A 19257-nucleotide genomic window follows, 5' to 3' on the forward strand; every position below is an offset into this window, starting at 1 on the left:
GTCACTTTGTAGCCACTGACAGTGTCACAGTGTAACCTGTGATAGTGTCACAATGTAACTAGTCTTGGACAGTGCAATACCAATGGCAAACTATGTGGGTGTAGCTGGTTATACACCAGGAGTTATCCCAACGCACATTCTGGGATCCCCCCCCCCCCAAGCCTTGGCTCTTGCCAACCTGCGCCTAATACTCTCTGGAATTAGGTAAACAGGGTGTGTGTCTCCAGAGAGAGAGAGAGAGAGAGAGAGCGCATTCCATTCCAACCTATCGCTGGAATTTCCATGTGTACACGTGGAATTCTCAACTTGGTTTGGAGATTCTGAGGCACAGTGATGGGTTTCCGCTTGTGTCAGACACCCATATGGGCAAAACAAAACAGTGAAGCCAGTCTGCGAGGGTGTGACCTGCCCATGTTTTCATTGTAAAGAGTTTTTTTTCTCTATCTTATTTTATCTGTCATCACATCACATGTTCCTCTGTGTTGAATGCAACACAACAAAGATGGCAATACATAACAAGTATTCAGCAGCCGTGAAGCCAGAGAAAGGCTGTGACCTGACCTCTCCGTCCCCAAGGCCCACAGCCACAGAGAGACGCTAAGCAGCTGACATGTGACTAATGTCAATGCCATCCATTCACCCTTCCACCCTTTCTTTTCTCAACCCCTCGGATGTTCCCCTTCAAATGTTTATCCGATTCCCTTTTCAAATACAACACAATTCATATTTATGCAACGCTTTTCTTGTCAGGAGGACGTCTCAAAGCATTTCACGCTGATGGTTGGGGGTGGTTGCGGGGTGTGAGCTGAGGGAAGAGAAGGGATGGGGGGGGGGGGGGGATGGGAAGAGTGATGACCGAATCGGGAGTTGCTGAGAGCGGGGGACAGATTGGCTGAAAGCTCATCTGCTGACCATGAGCACATTAATAGTTCTTGGTAAAATGCTACTTGGGGTGTGGGAAAGAGCAACGGGGAGAGGGCAGGGAAACAGAACTGACTGGGTCACTGTTGACTGAGCAGCACAGACACCATGGGAAGAACGGCCTTTCTCTGTGCTGTAAATTCGCACCCGATTACTCCAGTCCTGGCCAAACCCCACTGGCTCCTGTCACAGAGCGGATCCACTTCAAGATCCTCACTCTAGTGTTTAAATCCCTCCATTCCTTCGTCCCCCATCTCTCTCCACTCCTCTCTCCCCACAGCAGTACCCACTGCCTCCGCTCTACTGGGTCCGGCCTCCTCTGCGTCCCCCGAATCCTCCGCTCCACCATCGGCAGCCGTGCCTTCAGCCACTACACCCCGAATCTTTGGAACTCCCTCCCTCAACCCCTTGGCCTCGACATCGGGCTTGTGCTGCCTCTCAGCGGGAGCTTCCATGCAGTTTCTTACCTGTTTGTTCTCCCTCTAAATGCTCCCACTCCCCCACCACCAAATGCCCTTTAACATCATCCAATTCCCTTTCAGAATCTGTTGTGATTGCTGCAGTGACTGCCTGGGCTCCACGTGGAGTGGTGCGCTGGGAGCGGGAATGGCATGGGATGATGATGCCTGGGGTTTATTCGTTGGCTGAGCTGTTGGGGATGTGAGTCAAAGTCAGGCAGTTGTTGCTGGCAGGCAGCCTGCAATTCTCAGGAAATAGGTGCAAGCCTAAAACAACAGGGAGCCAGTGCTGGGGAGAGGCAGTGGCTGAGGAAAGGCAATGACTGGGAGCAGGGAAAGAGAACAAGCAAAACAGGCAATACACCACTCTGTAGACCACTCACTCAAATCAGGAGCATGCCATCATTTCATTCCCACTTTCTCATTTAATACAGTGCCTCATCATGTCATTGAGACGTCTCAAAGTGCTTCATAGAATATAATGTAAAGTGTAGTGACTGTGTGTTTTGTAGGAGAAACATGGCAGCCAATTGCACACAGCAATGTTCCACAAACAGCCATGGATTGAATGACCAAATTATTAATTTTTTTGGATGGCTTACTACAGCAGGAAATTAACTAACAACCAAGTTCCTACTTACTGCTAGGTAAACAGAGGCGTGTGGAGTAAGGAAATTTGTCTACAGTTTCAACCCACCTGGGAATCGAACCCGGGTCCTCTCGCTTGCGAGGCGAGTGCTCTAGCCACTACACTACAGGACTCCACAAATCCCATTCCCGGCTTTTACACCATAACCACTTGTTATTCTCCTTCTCCCCATCCTCCCCTCCCACCCTCCACTTCTAACCCCACACCCCTCACCCCCCCCCCCCCCACCCCATCCCAATGACTGACAGGGACCGATTGGAGTACACATGGCCTGAGATGAGGGATTGCCCTCAGAGTGGCCGCTGACTTCACAAGGCTTCACAAGAAAATCAAAGGCCGCGATTTCAAAATATTATTTGTCTCTGAGAGTTTATAATCTTAAGGTTTTTGCTACACTGTTCTCTCTCCTTCGGTCTCAACATTAACCGGCCTCATTGTATCACAGGGCACGGGCACCAGTGAAGGACATTGCTGTCTGTCCACCTGACCAGCAAAGTCAACTGATAATTCTCTCGCTCTCTCCCAGAGAGAGAGAGCAGGGAATGGGGTTAGAGTAGAGAGCTCCAGTGGGGGAGCGAACACCAGCACAGACACGATGGGGAGAGAGAGAGAGAGCAGGGAATGGGGTTAGAGTAGAGAGAGAGAGCAGGGAATGGGGTTAGAGTAGAGAGCTCCAGTGGGGGAGCGAGCCCCAGCACAGACACGATGGGGAGAGCATCCTTTGCTGTGATCACTGTGAGGTGAGCTATGTTTAGGTGAGTTCTGGGGATTTGCTGAGGAAAGAGATTGAGTCTCGTTAAACATGGATCTCACAGCTGGACAGCTGTTTCCGAGAGCCGGGGCAGACCAGATAGAGGCCGAATGGCTTCCTTCAGTGGCTGTAAATTTCTTCCGGTGTATGAGCACCTGGCTCCCAACTAACCAGCAACAGTGAGTGAGAAACATTCCCTCTGGCTGGCCTCAGGCCCCCGGGTTTAACGCCTCAAACTCTTTCCTTTGTGCAGCCCCCCGCCATCCCCCGGCCCTGTCTCTCCCCACCCCCCCACCCTGCCAGGCCCTCCCCTCCCCACGGTGTGGGCTTTCAGGGCGTGGCCGGTGCCAACAGCAAGTGGCAGAACCTGTCAGACCAGCCGCTCACTGAGCCGGGCCGGGCTGGGCCGCACCACTCCACTCAGGGGGGAACTCGCCTTGAGGAAGGTGTGCACACTGTAACCTGCTCCCTGCGTTACCTTTGCTCAGGCTCAGGCTCTGGCTCAGGCTCTGGCTCAGGGTCTGGCTCAGGCTCTGGCTCAGGCTCAGGCTCAGGGTCTGGCTCAGGGTCTGGCTCAGGCTGGCGTCGGCTGGAGCTTGTGAGCATTTCCATGTAAAGCCAAGGCTGTTCCCCGGGAGGTAAGCTCCCGCCCTTTAACCTGCTCACAAACTGGCTGCCCGCCTGCTGTTCGCAGGTTATAATATTCATAATTAATAGTATTCATCTAAATAATGGCAATCCTCACATTTGATACAGCGCCTTTCACAGCAGGAGGGTGACTCCCTGCTTCCGCCTCCCCCCCCACCACCGCCCTCCACCCTCCCACACCCCGATCCCCAGCTCGAGTCCGTAACTCTGTCTGTCCAGCGCCTTGGGACGTCCTCCCGACGTGAAAGGCACTTTACAAATGTAATTTTGTTGTTGCTGCTGTTATTATTGTTTAAAGCGCTTCACAGGATCCATTGTAAAGTGTAGTGACTGTGTACTGCAGCTGGAGTAAAATTCCAAAGCCTTTCTCACACCCGCTAACACTCTCGACCTCTCTTCGCACGCTCACACTCTCTCCACCCCTCACACCCGCTCACACTCTCGGCCTCTCTTCGCACGAGGCCTCTCACGCTCGCTCACACTCTCACACTGTCTCACACCCGCTCACACTCAGAAATGATGGATGAACGACCCTCTTGCTGTGTTGTAATGTCTACGATGCGGAACAAACTCCGGGGAGAGACGCGTCACACAGACTCTTTCAAGTAATGTTTATCTAGTGGCCGCTCACGCTGAGGGTTAGTTACAGGCTGAAGTGGATGACCTTCGATCGGGACAATCTCCAGCCTCGGACGGAGTCAGTACACGTGTTCCGAACGCCGACTGAGACGCACATGTGAGGAGTCAGTGCTGATGAGTGCGGCAGACGTGCAGTGTAATGGGGGAGTGAGGGTCCTGGGGAGGGGGGAGGGGGTTCAGGATAGTAGATGGCGGGGCCAACTCCTCCACATTTTCCACAGTTTCCTGGTGCTGTACACGACCGTTTTCCTCGCACCTGCAAACACCGTGTCGGGAGAGAGAGGAGAGGGTTCACAAAGCAGAAATGACCCTAGACACAGCGACGGGTCAACCCGGCAGCGCTCGTGCCTGGAGAGTCACAACTGTGCCACAACAACGTACACCTCATACAGGGTGAATCAAAAGTCCTTACGCCTATCAACTCAAGTGACAAAAACGTTCACACCAATGCGATGAGTGATGCCTCCTGTAATGGCTGCACACTCTGTACCAGTGTCGTCTTTTAAAAAAAGAACACCATTAATAATTAAACACCCTATGAGTAAGGAGTGATTCACCCTGTACAGTGCCCTTTGTGAGGGGTAGCGTCTCGGAACGTTTAATTATACAGCGGAGCACTGAATCCCCAATCCCCCGCCAGTTTAATATCCACACAGGCCTGGCCAGGCAGTGCGGATATGAGGGACGGCCTGTTGTGTGCTTGCCCGAGAGCAAGAGGGTCGCTTACCTGCAGTGAGGATTCCCTTCGCACTCTGCATCAGGCTGGAGGTTTTCACGATGGCAGCAACACCTGAGTCAGAGGATAAAACAAACCGTTTCAAGATAATAACAATTGCATTTGATACAGCGCCTTCTCATGTCGTTGAGACGTCTCAAAGCGCTTCACAGGATACGCTGTAAAGTTTGTGGGCGAAACAAATGCACACAGCAGTGTCCCACAAACAGTCGTGGATTGAGTGACAGCATTTTTTTTTGGAGGGGATTATTACCCCCCAGAAAGCGATCCGCCAATCGACTAACGGCCTGATTCTGCTACACCGGCTGCAAAGGCAAAATTCTGTGAGCTGCTGGGACTCACTGTATGTGTGTTTGGGTGTGTGTGGGGCAAGGGCCACCGCGAGGGGGGGAGGGGGGATTAGACTGATCATGAGGGGGCGCAACACGCAAGACTGACGGTGGGGGTGGAGACTGACGGTGGGGGGGGGGGGAGACTGCTCTTGGAGGCAGGGGGAACTGACCGTAAGGGACGGGTGGGAGGTGGAGACTGATCATGGTGGTTGTCAGGGGAGAATTACAGGGGGAAGGGAAGACTGCTCGGGGGTCGGGGGTGGGGGGACTGACTGACCGAGCTGGACGAAGGCTCCGCACTCTGGGTCCTGGGCCACCTGCAGTAATATCTCCTCCACGTCCCGGTTCTTCCCCGGTCGGTCAACCAGCCGCGTGATCTGCTGCTGCAGGGTTCGGGGCAACGACATCAGCTGCCGGAACTGGCCCTCAGCACTCTTGTCCAGCTGTGTGTGAGAGAGAGAGAGAGAGAGAATGTGTGAGAGAGATATAGAGAAAGAGTGTGTGTGTGAGAGCAAGAGTGGAGTGTAAGTAACGGGAGTCCTGTAGAGTAGTGGTTAGAGGGCTCGCCTCGCAAGAGAGTGGTCCTGGGTCGATTCCCGGGCAGGGTGAAATCTTAGGCAAGTTTCCTTACTCCACACGCCTCTATTTACCAGCAGTAATTAGGCACCTGGTTGTTAGTCGGTTGGCCGATCGCTTTCCGAGGATAATAATTCCTCCCAAAGTATAAATAATAATTGGGTCACTCAATCCAAGACTGTTTATGGGACACTAGTGTGGAATGGGCTGCTGCATTTCGCCCACAAAATATACAGTCACTACACTTTACAGTATATCCTGAGAGGCACTTTGAGACGTCTCAACGACGTGAAAAGGCACTATACGAAATTCACGGATTATTATATAATAATAATAATAACCCTTGCATTTGATATAGCGCTTTTCACGTCTTCTCAACGTCTCAAAGCGCTTCACAGAATAGACTGTAAAGTGAATTGACTGTATATTTGTGGGTGAAACGCAGCAGCCGATTGCACAGAGCAACGTCCCCACAAACAGCCGTGGATTGAAATGACCAATTTTTTTTTGAGGGATTATTATCAGGCGTGTGGAGTAAGGAAACTTGCCCAAGGTTTCAACCCTGCCGGGAATCAAACCCAGGTCTCTCGCTTACAAAGCGGGTGCTCTAACCACTGAGCTACAGGACTCCATTATTATCATGTGTGTATGGGGGGACGGTGTGGGAGCGGGGATATGTGGGGGTGGGGGGGTATGTACGGGCCAGGGGTATGTGGGGAGCTGTGTGGCTGGTGTACCTCCACGATGCCCTGCTGCTGCCTGTGCAAGGCATGCGGACACTCCTGCAAGAGGGGGCTGTACAGCCTCTGGAAGTTCTCCATGTTGACACGGACAATGTTCGGCACCTTGGCTCGGTCTTCCCCGATCAACATCCTGAAGTCACCTGGTCACAACACACACACTCTCTCTCACTGCAGGACCCGGGTTTTAGCTGCTCACCGGCAACCACCACCCCCCCCCACCCCACCCACTCCACGCACGCTCCAGGGTCCCCAAACATTGGCACTGTTGGGGGGGGGACACTTAACAGGTACCTAATACTCTGTGGAGTGAGGTAAACGGGGCGTTTGCAGAGGGAGAGAGGGGGTAATTTTTCCATGTACTCGGGACACTGAAAACCTGGTCCCTGTATTTACACAGCGCCTGGGAGCGCGGGTTTGGGAGCCAGTGAGGGAGAAGCAGGAGGCGACCACAGTTGCGGTCAGCGAGGAAGGGATTGAAACAACAATAAATTACATTTACACAGTGGTTTAGAAGGATGTCCCAAGGCCTGGACAGTCAAGAGTTTGCACCCGAGCTGGGGATTGGAATCAAGAGGCGGGGAGGCCAGGGAGGGTGGTCGAAAGTGTAGTCGAAGGGGAAGGTGTTGGGATGAGCCTTGACGGACGTGAGGGAGGGGACGGGCAAGGCGGAGGAACTCAGGGATGGAGTTCCAGAGGGTTAGAGCTTCTCTGAAGTTAGAGACAGGGGAGAGGAAGGGATTGAAGCAGTGTGTTTCGGAGATTGGGGGTGCAGTGGCTGAAGGCATGGCCACTATTGGTCATATCACAGGTCCCCAGTTTTCACCCTGTGTGTCGAGACAGTTGAGATGATCAGCTGAAAGAAGGCGCCAGTGGTGGTGGAGGATATGACGGGCGTTCATATGGGGGTGGGGTGAAGTGATGGGAAGATCAGCCACAGCCGGGCTATCACTAACCTGAGTATGAGAGCCCAGTGACCCGCAGGAAAAGCTCCTCCTCGCTGAAACTCTCCGGCAGCGTCAGGAAGGCTGTGACCAGGGCGCTCCTCAGGTTCCTGCTCAGAGCTGCCTGCAGCTTACTGTTCTCACTCTGGATCACAATCTTCACCTGTGGAGAGATCACGGTAGGGGGGACATGGGGGGGGGAAGGAGGGGGGGAATGAATGGTGTAATGTGTCCAGCATTCCGTCTGCACACCGAGATTGACGGAATTCACATTCCTACATACATAGTCTCAGCACACCGAAACATCTCACCGCGATTCACGGGTATCCGCTGGTGTTTTGTAGGCGAATGTGGCATCCATTGGACGCAGCGTTGATGAAGCCACAATGTGGATGTTGGGAACGTGGGGGATTGTCGTCCAGGACACAGGGAGAGAAACTCCCTTTTTCCCAGAAGCGCCACGGGGTCTTTAATATCTACATTAACAGACCTTGGTTTAACATCTCATCCCTAAAGGACAGTGCCTCCGACAATGCCACCAATCACACCCTGCCCTCGCTGCTCAATCACATCTGTATTTACACTCACGGGCTTGTGTAGTCTTCCAGCAACGTACAAGGTCTTCCAGTGAAGGAGGTCATCTATCAGCGTGTCTGTACTGATCACGCCGTATTTGATAAGCTGGTGACGGAGAAAGAAGATTTGATGGGGAACAAGTCTGCATTACCCATAGCACATACACAACAAGCACAACAACAACAATGTGCATTTATATAGTGCCCTTCACCCGGGGCAGTGTCTCAGGCACTAAACGATACTTTGAGATGGGGAGGTGATTGTAGGCACGGTCGAGATCTGAAGATGGACACAGAGGGGGCGAAACGGCGGGACCGAGGCCAGGGGTTTCCTGCTGCACTCACCCGCTCATCACAAGGAATTAGCGCGTTGTAATATACTCCAGCTCCATAATTGTCCTGTATGCGGCTGACATACTTTGGTCCCAGGAAGCGCAGGAAGGAGTAGTGTTTGCGGTTTTTCATCATGTTCATGGTGTGCCACGCGAGGGGGTTGTCCACAGCGAACACAAAGTCCAACATGTTCTGAAAACACACGGGGTGGGGGGGAAATCTCAGTGACTCCACAATGCAGCCAGCCTCAGCCATTGCTCCCACGTCTTCCGTCAGCGTCAAAGTCAAGGCTTGGTACTGTAGAGTGCCGTGGCCGCGCGCTTTGTGGGTGAGCAAGCAGCCAACTTTAGCACAACAATTTCCCGCAAATAGCCTCGGAGTGAATGAGCGATTTTATTTGCTGGATCGTCGACCAGGACACGGGAGAGTAAAACTCCTGTCTCTTTTCTCAGAGCGGAGAAGCGCTCTCACTTCCGAGTCAGAAGGTTGTGGGTTCCAGTCTCAGGTCGGGACTTGGAATCACGGAGTCCAAAGCCGAGGCTCACTGCAGCGCTGGCGCGCGCGCGCGAGCTGCATTGTCGGGGGCGCCGCCTTCCGGATGAGACACTGGAACGATATCCCGTTCAGGTGGACGTGAACGATCCCGCGGCGCTATTCAAAAAGAGAAGGGAGTTTCTCTCTCTCCCGGTGTCTTGGCCCAACAATCCCCGGAATAAAATGAATCGCTCGCGCTCCGTGGCCGTTCGCGGGACGCGTTCGCGCTCGCGCTGCCCACACCTCGGCCGCCGTGTGCCGCCTCTAACTCGCAGCCCCCGCACTTTACGGCCTATCCCAGTGACGCGCTCTTGAGGCGCCTCCAACCGCGTGAGGAGCTGCTGCGTCGGAGCCCGAGGGTTGTCGTCACCATTCCACGGCCGCACACGAGAGAGAGAGACATCTCAGGTCCCACCGGAAACGGCAGAGACGGGGATCGGTTTCAACGCGGCGTCTGGGGGGGGGGGGGGGGGGGGGGGGGGGGCGGCGGCTCGGACAGCGCAGCGCTCGCTCGCTCGCACCCCAGCACCCCCCCACCCCACCCTCACACCACCCCCCACCCATCCCCCCCAATCCCCCCCAACCCCCACACCACCCCCCCACCCATCCCCCCCACCCTCACACCCCAACACCCCCCCACCCCACCCATCCCCCCCAACCCCCACCCTCACACCACCCCCCCCCCACACTGTGCTGGAGAGTCAGCCCGGACTGTGGCTCAGTAGTCCCTGAGTGGGGCTCAAACCCCACTCCCCCCCCCCCCCCCCTCACCCACCAGAGACCTGCGCGCTATTGGCTGAGCCCCGCGGGGGGGGGGGGGGGGGAGGGCGCCCTCTGCCGGTAGTGAAAGCGTTGGGGGCGCAACGTCGAGTGGCCGCTAGAGGTCGCCGCTCGGGGGCGCGGCGCCCACTCACTCACTCAGTCACTCACTCACTCACTCACCCGCCGCCCCTCGGCCCCGTGAAGGCCGGAGCCGTACGCGAAGGCCAGGCTCAGCTCGCGGGGGAAATGCGCCACCACCCGGCGGAGCAGCGCCCCCTGGGCCTGCACTCCCAGCGGCATGGCCTGGGGGGTGGGGGGGGGTCAGGCCTTCCTTGGGCCGAGGCCCCGAGCTCGAGTCGGCCGCGCAGCCGAGCGACGGGTTCCGTGCGCCGGGGCCCTCCCTTTGCCCCTGTGCCGCGCTGTGCAGCGCCCCCCTCCTCCCCGGCCGGCGGGAGGGCGGTACTGCAGCCCCGCCCCCCCCCGGGAGGGTCTCCGCTCAGGTCCCCGTCCCCCACCCGCTCCCAACCCCCAACGGTGGGGCTGCGGCTCCCGGTGCCCCCACTCCGCCTGAAGAGCCCGGACTGTGCCGGAGTTGTCGCACCGAGAGCCCCGAGCCCACTCCCCCGAGCCCACTCCCCGAGCCCACTCCCCCGAGCCCACTCCCCGAGCCCACTCCCCCGAGCCCACTCCCCCGAGCCCACTCCCCGAGCAGAGCCCACTCCCCCGAGCCCACTCCCCGAGCCCACTCCCCGAGCCCACTCCCCCGAGCCCACTCCCCGAGCCAAGCCCACTCCCCGAGCCCACTCCCCGAGCCAAGCCCACTCCCCGAGCCGAGCCCACTCCCCGAGCCCACTCCCCGAGCCGAGCCCACTCCCCGAGCCCCCCGCCCACCGCGCCCGGCAATCGTCCGCAGACCTGCGCCGCGCGGCGGAGCCCGTTTCGCCCCATCGGCGTCGGTCGGCTGCTCCTCCAGTTAGTCCATCTCCCCCGATCCCACCCGCCCGCCCTTTCCCCGTACCCTCTGGGCGTTCACTTGTTTCCGCGCGCGCTTGTCCTTCTCAGCACTCTCAATTGACTCCACCAAAAGCCGCCTCGATCCGCGCCCTATTGAGCCGCCGGGGGTGGGATGGTGGGGGGGAGGGGGCGCGGGACGCCAATCTTGCTATCTTACTCTTGTCACGCTCTTTAATCTTCGATCCATGCCCTCTTTTCCTAACAGTCGCCCTCCCGTGGGAATAATCCCCTCCATTCCATCTGATGCTGGTATCTGATGCAGGGCCTACAAGTATATAACAGTAATTGCTATCAACTGGAATGAACCTGCGCTTGTGGCAAACGTGGCAGCCAAGCTGCGCCCCGCAAGGTCCCACAAGGAACCTTGAGGTGAATGATGATCAATTTATCTGAGAGCTGTTCAGAGAAATACCCTCCACTTTTTCAACAGTGTTGCGGAAGCTTTAACCTTCACTTTGGACGGTCATCACCAGGATAATAATGACTGCTGGTCCAGTGCCAGCCAGACTGCGGCGATGGGAACCTTCTCACTCTCCTCTGCCACTCGCCCCCGCTCCCATCATTTCCAGTCAGTTCTCCAAGCGCTCCATCTCTGCCGGTAGGAGGAAGCCACACAGCCAACCAGCAAGTCTGTTTCCCATGTCGTGGCCTGAGTTTGCGATGTCAGTGTGTAATCTGCACCAGAAGGAGGAGAGGAATAAGAATAATGAATCATCTCAGTAACGTTCTCCGGACCACAAGCCCTGGCAGAGATACCCATTCCGCCCACGCTTCCATTTGAGCATTTTGGGATTTTTTTTTTACTCTAAAATGATAGTGGCATTTAAAATTGTACTTACTTTACTTTACAAATCAAATTGAAAAACACAGTCAAAGAACATTCTGAAAAGAATAATTAATTACAAAAGTGACACAGAAAATGTTATTAAATATAGAAAATTGGATTTTGCTCTTTATTATGGTTATCATAGAATTATACAGCACAGAAGGAAGCCATTCGGCCCATCGTGTCTATACCAGCTCTTTGAAAAGAGCTATCCAATTCAATCCCACTCCCCCGCTCTTTCCCCATAGCCCTGCAAAGTTGTCTTCCCCAAATAAATATCTACGCTCTTAAAAGTTGTTACCGAATTGGCTTCCATCACCCTTTCAGACAATGCATTCTAGTTAGATTGATTATTCGTTTTTTAATGCTTCTTTAGACCTTTTGTCCGTCATGATGGAAAATGAGACAGAAATTATCACACTGCAAAGTACATTGTAGTGATTTACTATCAAGTGTAGTGACTGTTTATTCCACATGTGGCAGCCATTTTGTTTGCAGCAAGCAGTCCCACAAACAGTCTTGAAGTCGCCTTGGGACGTCCTCCTGACGTGAAAGGCGCTCTACAAATTTTGTCTTACATTGAAGTGAATGACCATTTTAATTTGGGGGATTGTTGGGTAGGACACAGGAGAAACTTCTTTGTTTAAATGGATCTTTAACATCCACCTGAACAGGCACAGGTAGGGAATTTAGTTTGACGTCTCATTTAAAGGATGATGTCTCCAACAATGGTGCACTCCCACCCCCAGCACTGTACTGGAGCAGCAGCCGAGACTGAAAACTCAAAGTCCCTGATGTCCTGAATTGGGGCTTGAACTCACAAGCTCCTGAACCCAGAAGCAAAGACTGAACCAAGTTGGTACCTCAGACATCTTTGACTGGTAAAGTTGCTGGATGTTATTACCCACGTGTTTTACAACTGGGAAATAAACCCAGCCATTAAGTATTGCTGTCCGTACATGAAAAGAATCCAATTCAGTCAATGATTGTGAGTTGATGACAGGCTTTATCACATCCTGCAAATATTGTGATTTCTTTATGCATCTAATGTGCACAATTAAAGCACATCTGAAATAGTTTCTCCTTTGTGAAAAAAAATTGCTCAGGCCGAAAGCTGCCATGTGTATCGTGTGGGTAAGGAAGCCGCTGTGATTGATGGCAATCTTCTCTGGTAAATGACCGTGAAATACGGTGAAATTATTCCACAGATGTAGCTGGAATTTCCATAGCCTCTCACTGATTGATTTAGCATCGTGAGGTGATAATATCTGGAGTGGAGCTTTGCTCCTATGTTTATCTGAGCCACGGGTGTCAGCCTGGCTCCATGTGGAGCAAGATCAGCTCTGGGTCAGAAGGTTGTTAGGTTCACACTCTGTTTGAACTCAGGCAGTCCTGTGGGGAGTTGGGTGCGTGGAGCATAAGGTGCTAAGTTGAGATGAAAGTTAAATATTTTGCGACACAACAATATTGGAAAAGAAAAGGGAATTACTCCGACAATCCCCCAGATCAAATTGTTTTATCTTAAAATTATGATCTTGCTGAGCTGCCTAGTGATTGCAGTGATTGCATTGGACTGCATTCTCTGGATAGTCTTTTGATATTTATAATAATAAGTATAATCCTTGCATTTGATACACTGCCTTATTACGTCTTTGAGACGTCTCAATATTGCAAAGTGAATTGACTGTATATTTTGAGGGTGAAACGGGGCACTTTATATAAATATATACATATATATATTATAGCCACTACATCATTATTATTTAAATTTATCATTTATTATTATTTAAATCACAAGAGAGGTTCGGGTGAAGGAAACCATTCAGCCCATTTGATCTCAGCCTTCCACAGTTCCACGTTTCACTCACAAAATATACAATCAATTGACTCTACAGTATATCCTGTGAAGCGCTTTGAGACGTGTAAAAGACATGATAAGGCGCAATATCAAATGCAAGGATTATTATTATTATTACTCTAGATGGGGCCTGACCAAAGCACTGTCCAGCTCGCATCTGATGTCTGGGGGATCTGAGATCAATTTGTTTGGCAATCTAGCCCAGCCTCCTGTTTTCCTTGTTTATCACTGCCTCACATGCCTGTTTTGACATAGTGAGCAATTGGTCAAATAAAATCCCGAGATCTCTCTCAGTTTACCCCTTGGCACGTTCTCTCCCATCCATGGAGAACTCCTATTTATTAATTGCTCAATGCAGGGTCTGTATTGCGCTGCCTTTGCCAGGCTGTCAGCCCAGAAGCATAAAGAGCAATAAGATATATCTGAGTGCAGAGACGTAATTGTTGAGAACATTTCTGTGAGTTAACTCACAGATGTAATCAATGGATCAATGGATAAATTCCTCACCGGCCTGTGTTATTTACAGTGATTGATCCCATTTCTGCTTTAATCTAATTCTATTTGTTGCGTCTCCTCCACTTATACCTCTCACACAGTCAGAGGAGGAGCTTACATGTCACCATGTTACACGATCGGTTTGGATGCAGAAGACCCTTCAGCCCATCTGATCTCCTCCCTCCAGAACATCCACCCGACCGGACCCTCATCACAAAGTCCAAGATGCCTTTTAAACTATGAATTAGCCTTTGGGTAAAGAAAAAATTCTTGGTGTCTGTCCTGAAATGGCTCTGATTAAATAAATGTTTAATTTATTCCATCTTATATTTTCAACTATCCGCCTTTCACTTTACTCACATACTCTCAGGCCTAATGATTCATTCTCTCAGCACTATGAGACGTCCTGCCACAGTCCTATATAGAGGCATCACTGTTAGTACCAGGCTATGTAGAGACGCTCAGGCTGTAGAGGTGCTCAGTGATATTATCAAGCTGCACGTATAGACACAACAACCCTCCAGATTGAAGATTAGTTGCTCATTTCACAGCTGTTATTTGAGCCACTGTTGAGTAGAAAACAGACCCTATCTATAAAACAGTCACTACACCTGGCAGTAAATTCCTCCGAAGTGTGTTTAGACATGATAAACTGCTGCTTAAATGCAAGTTCCCTTATATGTAGCAAGTGAATGATTTTCTTTGTAATCTTAGGAGAGAATAAGGCGAATAAATCCGCAATAAATGTTAACAGAGCTGGTTAGCGAGAGCAAATCAAAAAGACTTCTCAGAGAAACGTCAGCCAACAGCCCTGCTCTGCGGGGAAGTTCCCTGCACATCAGATGAATTGCAATGATTATTGTCTCCCAGGAAATAGCCTTTGGATTCTCTGAATTATTTTTTAACCGAATCACAGATGTGCCGGGGGGAAGTCTGCCCGGCTGTGCAACTATCAAACACCATTTTCTCATCTTTAACTTAATTTACTTGGAAGGAAACCTTTACAGAGCTTGTGTGGGCAGGCTGGCCGAAATGCTCAGATAATTGGACAAATAATAAAAATATCGCCAATTCTTCAGGGCGTGTTCCAGTGCTCCGAGACGCTGTCCTGTGTGAAGTGGGCGCTAAGTGAATGCCGTTGTTGTTGTTGTTGTTATATGTATAAAAGCTGTCTTTGTGCACACACAGGGAAGCAGTGCACATCGATCATGAGCTGACAGCTCCCACCTCCTGTCCCAATTTCCCATCTGACTCCAGCCTGTAGCATGGAGCTTGTATTGTAGCTCAGTGGTTAGAGCATTCACCTCACAAGCGAGAGGACTTGGGTTCGACTCCCGGGCAGGGTGAAACCTAAGACAAGTTTCCTTTTTTCACACGCCTCGGTTTGCCTAGCAGTAAGTAGGAACCCTGTTGTTAGTCAATTTGCAGATCACTTTATAATCCCTGCAAAAAAAAATAATAATTTGGTCACTCTATCCACAATTTGTGTGCAATTGGCCGCTGAGTCTTCCCCACCAAAATATACAGTCAATTCACTTTACAGTATATAGTGAAGTGCTTTGAGATGTGTTGATAAAGTGCTATGTTAAATGCAAAGCTTATTATTATATTATTCTGATTAACCTTGTTACCAACCCTGTGCCTGCTGCTTCCTGTTATAACTCACTTCAGTCTATCTGTGTGTTGATGATGTGTGCGGATGAGCTGTATCTCAGAGCACAGAAAGGGTCACTGTTAATCAGACTGTATAGAGGTGCTCACCATTAATATTACGCTATATACAGATATGCTCAATATTATCAGGCTGCATAGAGGTGGAGACTCACCTCCTAGGGGGGGGTTGTGGGATTTTGCTTGTGCACAAAAGGTCACCAGTTCTGCCCAATTATCACCTGAGAAGCGTTTTGCGAACCTTCTGATGTGAGAAGTTGCTTCTCCTCTCCACCCGCCGACAAATCACATCCAATTCCCCAGGCGTCTGCCACTGTGACAATGTGTCACACCTTCCCAGGAGAGGAGCAGATGGCTGACACATCAGCTCCTTCCACATTCCAACACAACGCCATGTCAAACAATCCCTTGAAACTTTCCGGACTTTTCTTCCTGTGACTGACTCGTCCAGTCCTTAAGACGGCCAACGTCCGGCTTTGAATCCATGGTCAAAAGTGCCATTGGCAGCCTGGAGAAGAGTTCATAGGTTAGAGATGTGAAGGGGCAAAGTTTAACTGTACCCAAAGGGAATTAACGACTGGAACAGGGTTACCAGGAAGGGTTGAGGCTAAGACACGAGGACGAGCTTGTTGCTGTGATGGGTATTCTGGAGAAAGATCAGAAAGGCTGAAAGGTCTTCATTCAGCCTCTGCTCTTGTGATCAGTGTCAGTGTCACTCTCTGCTTTACTCCTTCAAACCCATTCATCATTTTTGACCAAATCGGAAGCCCGGATTCCGGCGGGAACTGTGTTAAATATTAATATCATCGCAATAATTACTTAGTTGCCAAATCACGAAGGTCACATCTGTCCGCAAACACAGTCACTACACTTCGTAATACAAATCCCGTGAAGCGGTTTTAGTGATGCGTTTCGACCACAAAATACATAGTCCGTTCACTTTACAGAAACGCTTTTGAGACGTCTCAAAAACCCGATGGGGCGCTATATCAAAAGTAGGATTATTATTACACGTGTGGTGTGTGAGTGGGGGGCTGGGGGGGGGGAGCGTGGGGGGCTGGGGGGGGGGGGGGAGCGGGGGAGGGGGCGAAGGCAATACATGTGTATCATTGGTACCTCTCTCCCTGTCTGCAGTGCTGGCACTGGCGGATAGACAGACAGACAGACAGACAGACTGCTGCGGGGATGTACCAGCCCTGGTCACAGGCGAGTCTGTCCTTCCCCTGATCAGGGATGTGGGTGATGGATCTGCACTGTGCAATCTAAGTAAATCAGTTTCTCTCCCCCACCCCCCACCATCCTCCCCCCCCCCCCCCCCCCCCAGGCAATAGGAAGGAAGAGCCCAGGTTGGTGGCTGGGATTCCGGCTGTGTTCAATGTGTGAGAGAGGAGGAGTGATACCCTCCACCTAACAGACAGTGCCGCAATGTCACATCCCAGCCCTCTCTGCCTCACATCCTCGCCACAAGAACTCAGAATAATTCATGGGTTTTTTTAAGCCGGGGGGGCGGGGGGGGGGGGCGCAGGGCGAGGGGGGGGGCGCAGGGCGAGGGGGGGGGGCGCAGGGCGGGGGGGGGGCGCAGGGCGAGGGGGGGGGCGCAGGGCCGGGGGGGGGCGCAGGGCGAGGGGGGGGGGGGCGCAGGGCCGGGGGGGCGCAGGGCGGGGGGGGGGGCGCAGGGCGGGGGGGGGGGGCGCAGGGCGGTTGGTGATATTAGGTAATAATGGTTTTAATCAGAAACTACCAAACTACCAGGGGAAGGGTTCCTGCTTTGTGATTTATTAAAGGGAAAAGCGTGTTTCTTCCTATTAATGTTCCTGGTTTCCCAGGAATGTGATTTTATTTTAATTCGTTTGCAAAAGGGCGACCTGTGGCAACGAGGAATAACTGTCCTGGTTATTAACACCGCCAGCTTCACTCTGTGTGTGTGTGTGCGATGTGTGTGTGTGTGTCTGCGGTGTGTACACACACACAGATCAGCCTCCCTCAGGTAATCCGCATTGCCGCTTCCTGCGCTCACTCAACCCAGAGTGACTGACAGAGAGTGAGAGAGAGAGAGAGTAGGTGGGCGAGAGAGTGACACACACACACACACATACATACATAGAACGTGGGTGGTTGGTTTGGGAATGTCATCCAAGCACAAATATGCTTCACAATTTGTTTTTTCCCCCTGAATTCCAAGCAACACATGGCCGGCTCCAGGTGTCCTTTTTGGTGTGTGCGTGTGTATGTCGGGATTTGTGTGTGTGTATCAGGGGGCTGGTGTGTGTGTGTGTGTGTGTGTGTATATCAGGGGGCTGGTGTGTGTGTTTGTGTGTCAGGGGGCTGGTGTGTGTGTGTGTGTATCAGGGGGCTGGTGTGTGTGTGTGTATCAGGGGGCTGGTGTGTGTGTGTATCAGGGGGCTGGTGTGTGTGTGTGTGCATCAGGGGGCTGGTGTGTGTGTGTGTGCATCAGGGTGTGTGTGTGTGTATCAGGGGGCTGGTGTGTGTGTGTATCAGGGGGCTGGTGTGTGTGTGTGTATCAGGGGGCTGGTGTGTGTGTGTGTATCAGGGGGCTGGTGTGTGTGTGTGTATCAGGGGGCTGGTGTGTGTGTGTGTATCAGGGGGCTGGTGTGTGTGTGTGTATCAGGGGGGTGGTGTGTGTGTGTGTGTATCAGGGGGCTGGTGTGTGTGTGTATCAGGGTGTGTGTGTGTGTATCAGGGGGCTGGTGTGTGTGTGTGTGTATCAGGGGGCTGGTGTGTGTGTGTGTATCAGGGGGCTGGTGTGTGTGTGTATCAGGGGGCTGGTGTGTGTGTGTGTGCATCAGGGGGGTGGTGTGTGTGTGTATCAGGGGGGTGGTGTGTGTGTGTGTGTATCAGGGGGCTGGTGTGTGTGTGTATCAGGGTGTGTGTGCGCGGATATCAGGGAACAGAAAGGGTTCTGAGTGATCGCTAAGCGGACATCTCGGTACCTAAGGTCTCTTCGTAAAGTCTGACCCATCTCTATGTGATGAAGAGAGAGAGAGATTCTCACCATTCTGCTAAAGAGACCCTAAAGGGGGGCGAGGGGGGGGGGGGGGGGGAGAATAGACGGTCAGAGAGAGAGATGGAGAGTAGAGAGAGGAGAGGATGGAGAGGAGATGAGATGAGATAAGACAGGAGGAAGTGGGGGAACGCCTCTGACACGACATATAACGTACTCCTTCCTCATATTTATAGGAGAGGATCCCTGGTGTGTCCGCCCGCCCCACACTCTCTGTCTGTCTGTGTTGCTCTGCAGCTGTTAGCCAGTGCTCCTTGTCTGATCATTGGGGGGGGGGGGGAGGTGTGAGGGAAAAGAACGGGTTAATTATTTTTTATTTTAAAAGAAAATCGGAGTCCCTGACTGGTGTGTGAGTGTGTGTGTGTGTGCAGCGCCTGTCAGCCTGGGGGGGGGAGACACACACACACACACACAGACAGACAGACAGACAGGCAGACAGAGAGAGCATCATTCATCTGAAGGACTTCAGAGAGGGAGGGAGAGATAGAGAGGGAAGGAGGGAGAGATAGAGAGGGAGGGAGGGAGAGACAGAGAGGGAGTGAGGAGAGACAGAGAGAGAGGGAGTGAGGAGAGACAGAGAGAGAGGGAGGAGAGGGAGGGAGGGAGGGAGGGAGAGATAGATAGAGAGGGAGAGATAGATAGAGAGGGAGAGATAGAGAGGGAGAGATAGATAGAGAGGGAGGGAGGGAGAGATAGAGAGGGAGGGAGAGAGGGAGGGAGGGAGAGATAGAGAGGGAGGGAGAGGGATCAGATTCATTGTGAGAAACGCTGAG

At 52.4% G+C, this 19257-nt stretch overlaps 1 protein-coding gene and 1 non-coding gene across 5 annotated transcripts; both read right to left on the reverse strand.

The window, feature by feature from the left end:
- Positions 1 to 4021: 4021 nt before the first annotated feature.
- tamm41 (TAM41 mitochondrial translocator assembly and maintenance homolog) lies at positions 4022 to 11095 on the reverse strand. Of its 4 annotated transcripts, none has more exons than XM_042339789.1 (8): positions 11061 to 11095; positions 8315 to 8494; positions 7983 to 8075; positions 7407 to 7557; positions 6448 to 6593; positions 5412 to 5577; positions 4794 to 4856; positions 4022 to 4322 (listed from the first exon to the last, which is right to left on the reverse strand). In XM_042339789.1, the coding sequence occupies exons 2-8, from the start codon at positions 8489 to 8491 to the stop codon at positions 4243 to 4245; spliced, it is 876 nt and encodes a 291-aa protein (XP_042195723.1). In that variant the 5' UTR covers positions 8492 to 8494; positions 11061 to 11095; the 3' UTR covers positions 4022 to 4242. The 4 variants fall into 4 exon arrangements, with proteins under 4 accessions (XP_042195723.1, XP_042195720.1, XP_042195719.1 ...); XM_042339786.1 differs by lacking the exon at positions 11061 to 11095 and adding an exon at positions 10770 to 10916; XM_042339785.1 differs by lacking the exon at positions 11061 to 11095 and adding an exon at positions 9779 to 10009.
- trnat-ugu lies at positions 6268 to 6339 on the reverse strand. Its single transcript has one exon. It is a non-coding gene; the product is annotated as a tRNA-Thr (tRNA).
- Positions 11096 to 19257: the final 8162 nt, after the last annotated feature.

The sequence above is a fragment of the Callorhinchus milii genome, unplaced genomic scaffold (genome assembly GCF_018977255.1).
Source record: "Callorhinchus milii isolate IMCB2004 unplaced genomic scaffold, IMCB_Cmil_1.0 Scaffold12, whole genome shotgun sequence".
NCBI lineage: Eukaryota > Metazoa > Chordata > Chondrichthyes > Chimaeriformes > Callorhinchidae > Callorhinchus > Callorhinchus milii.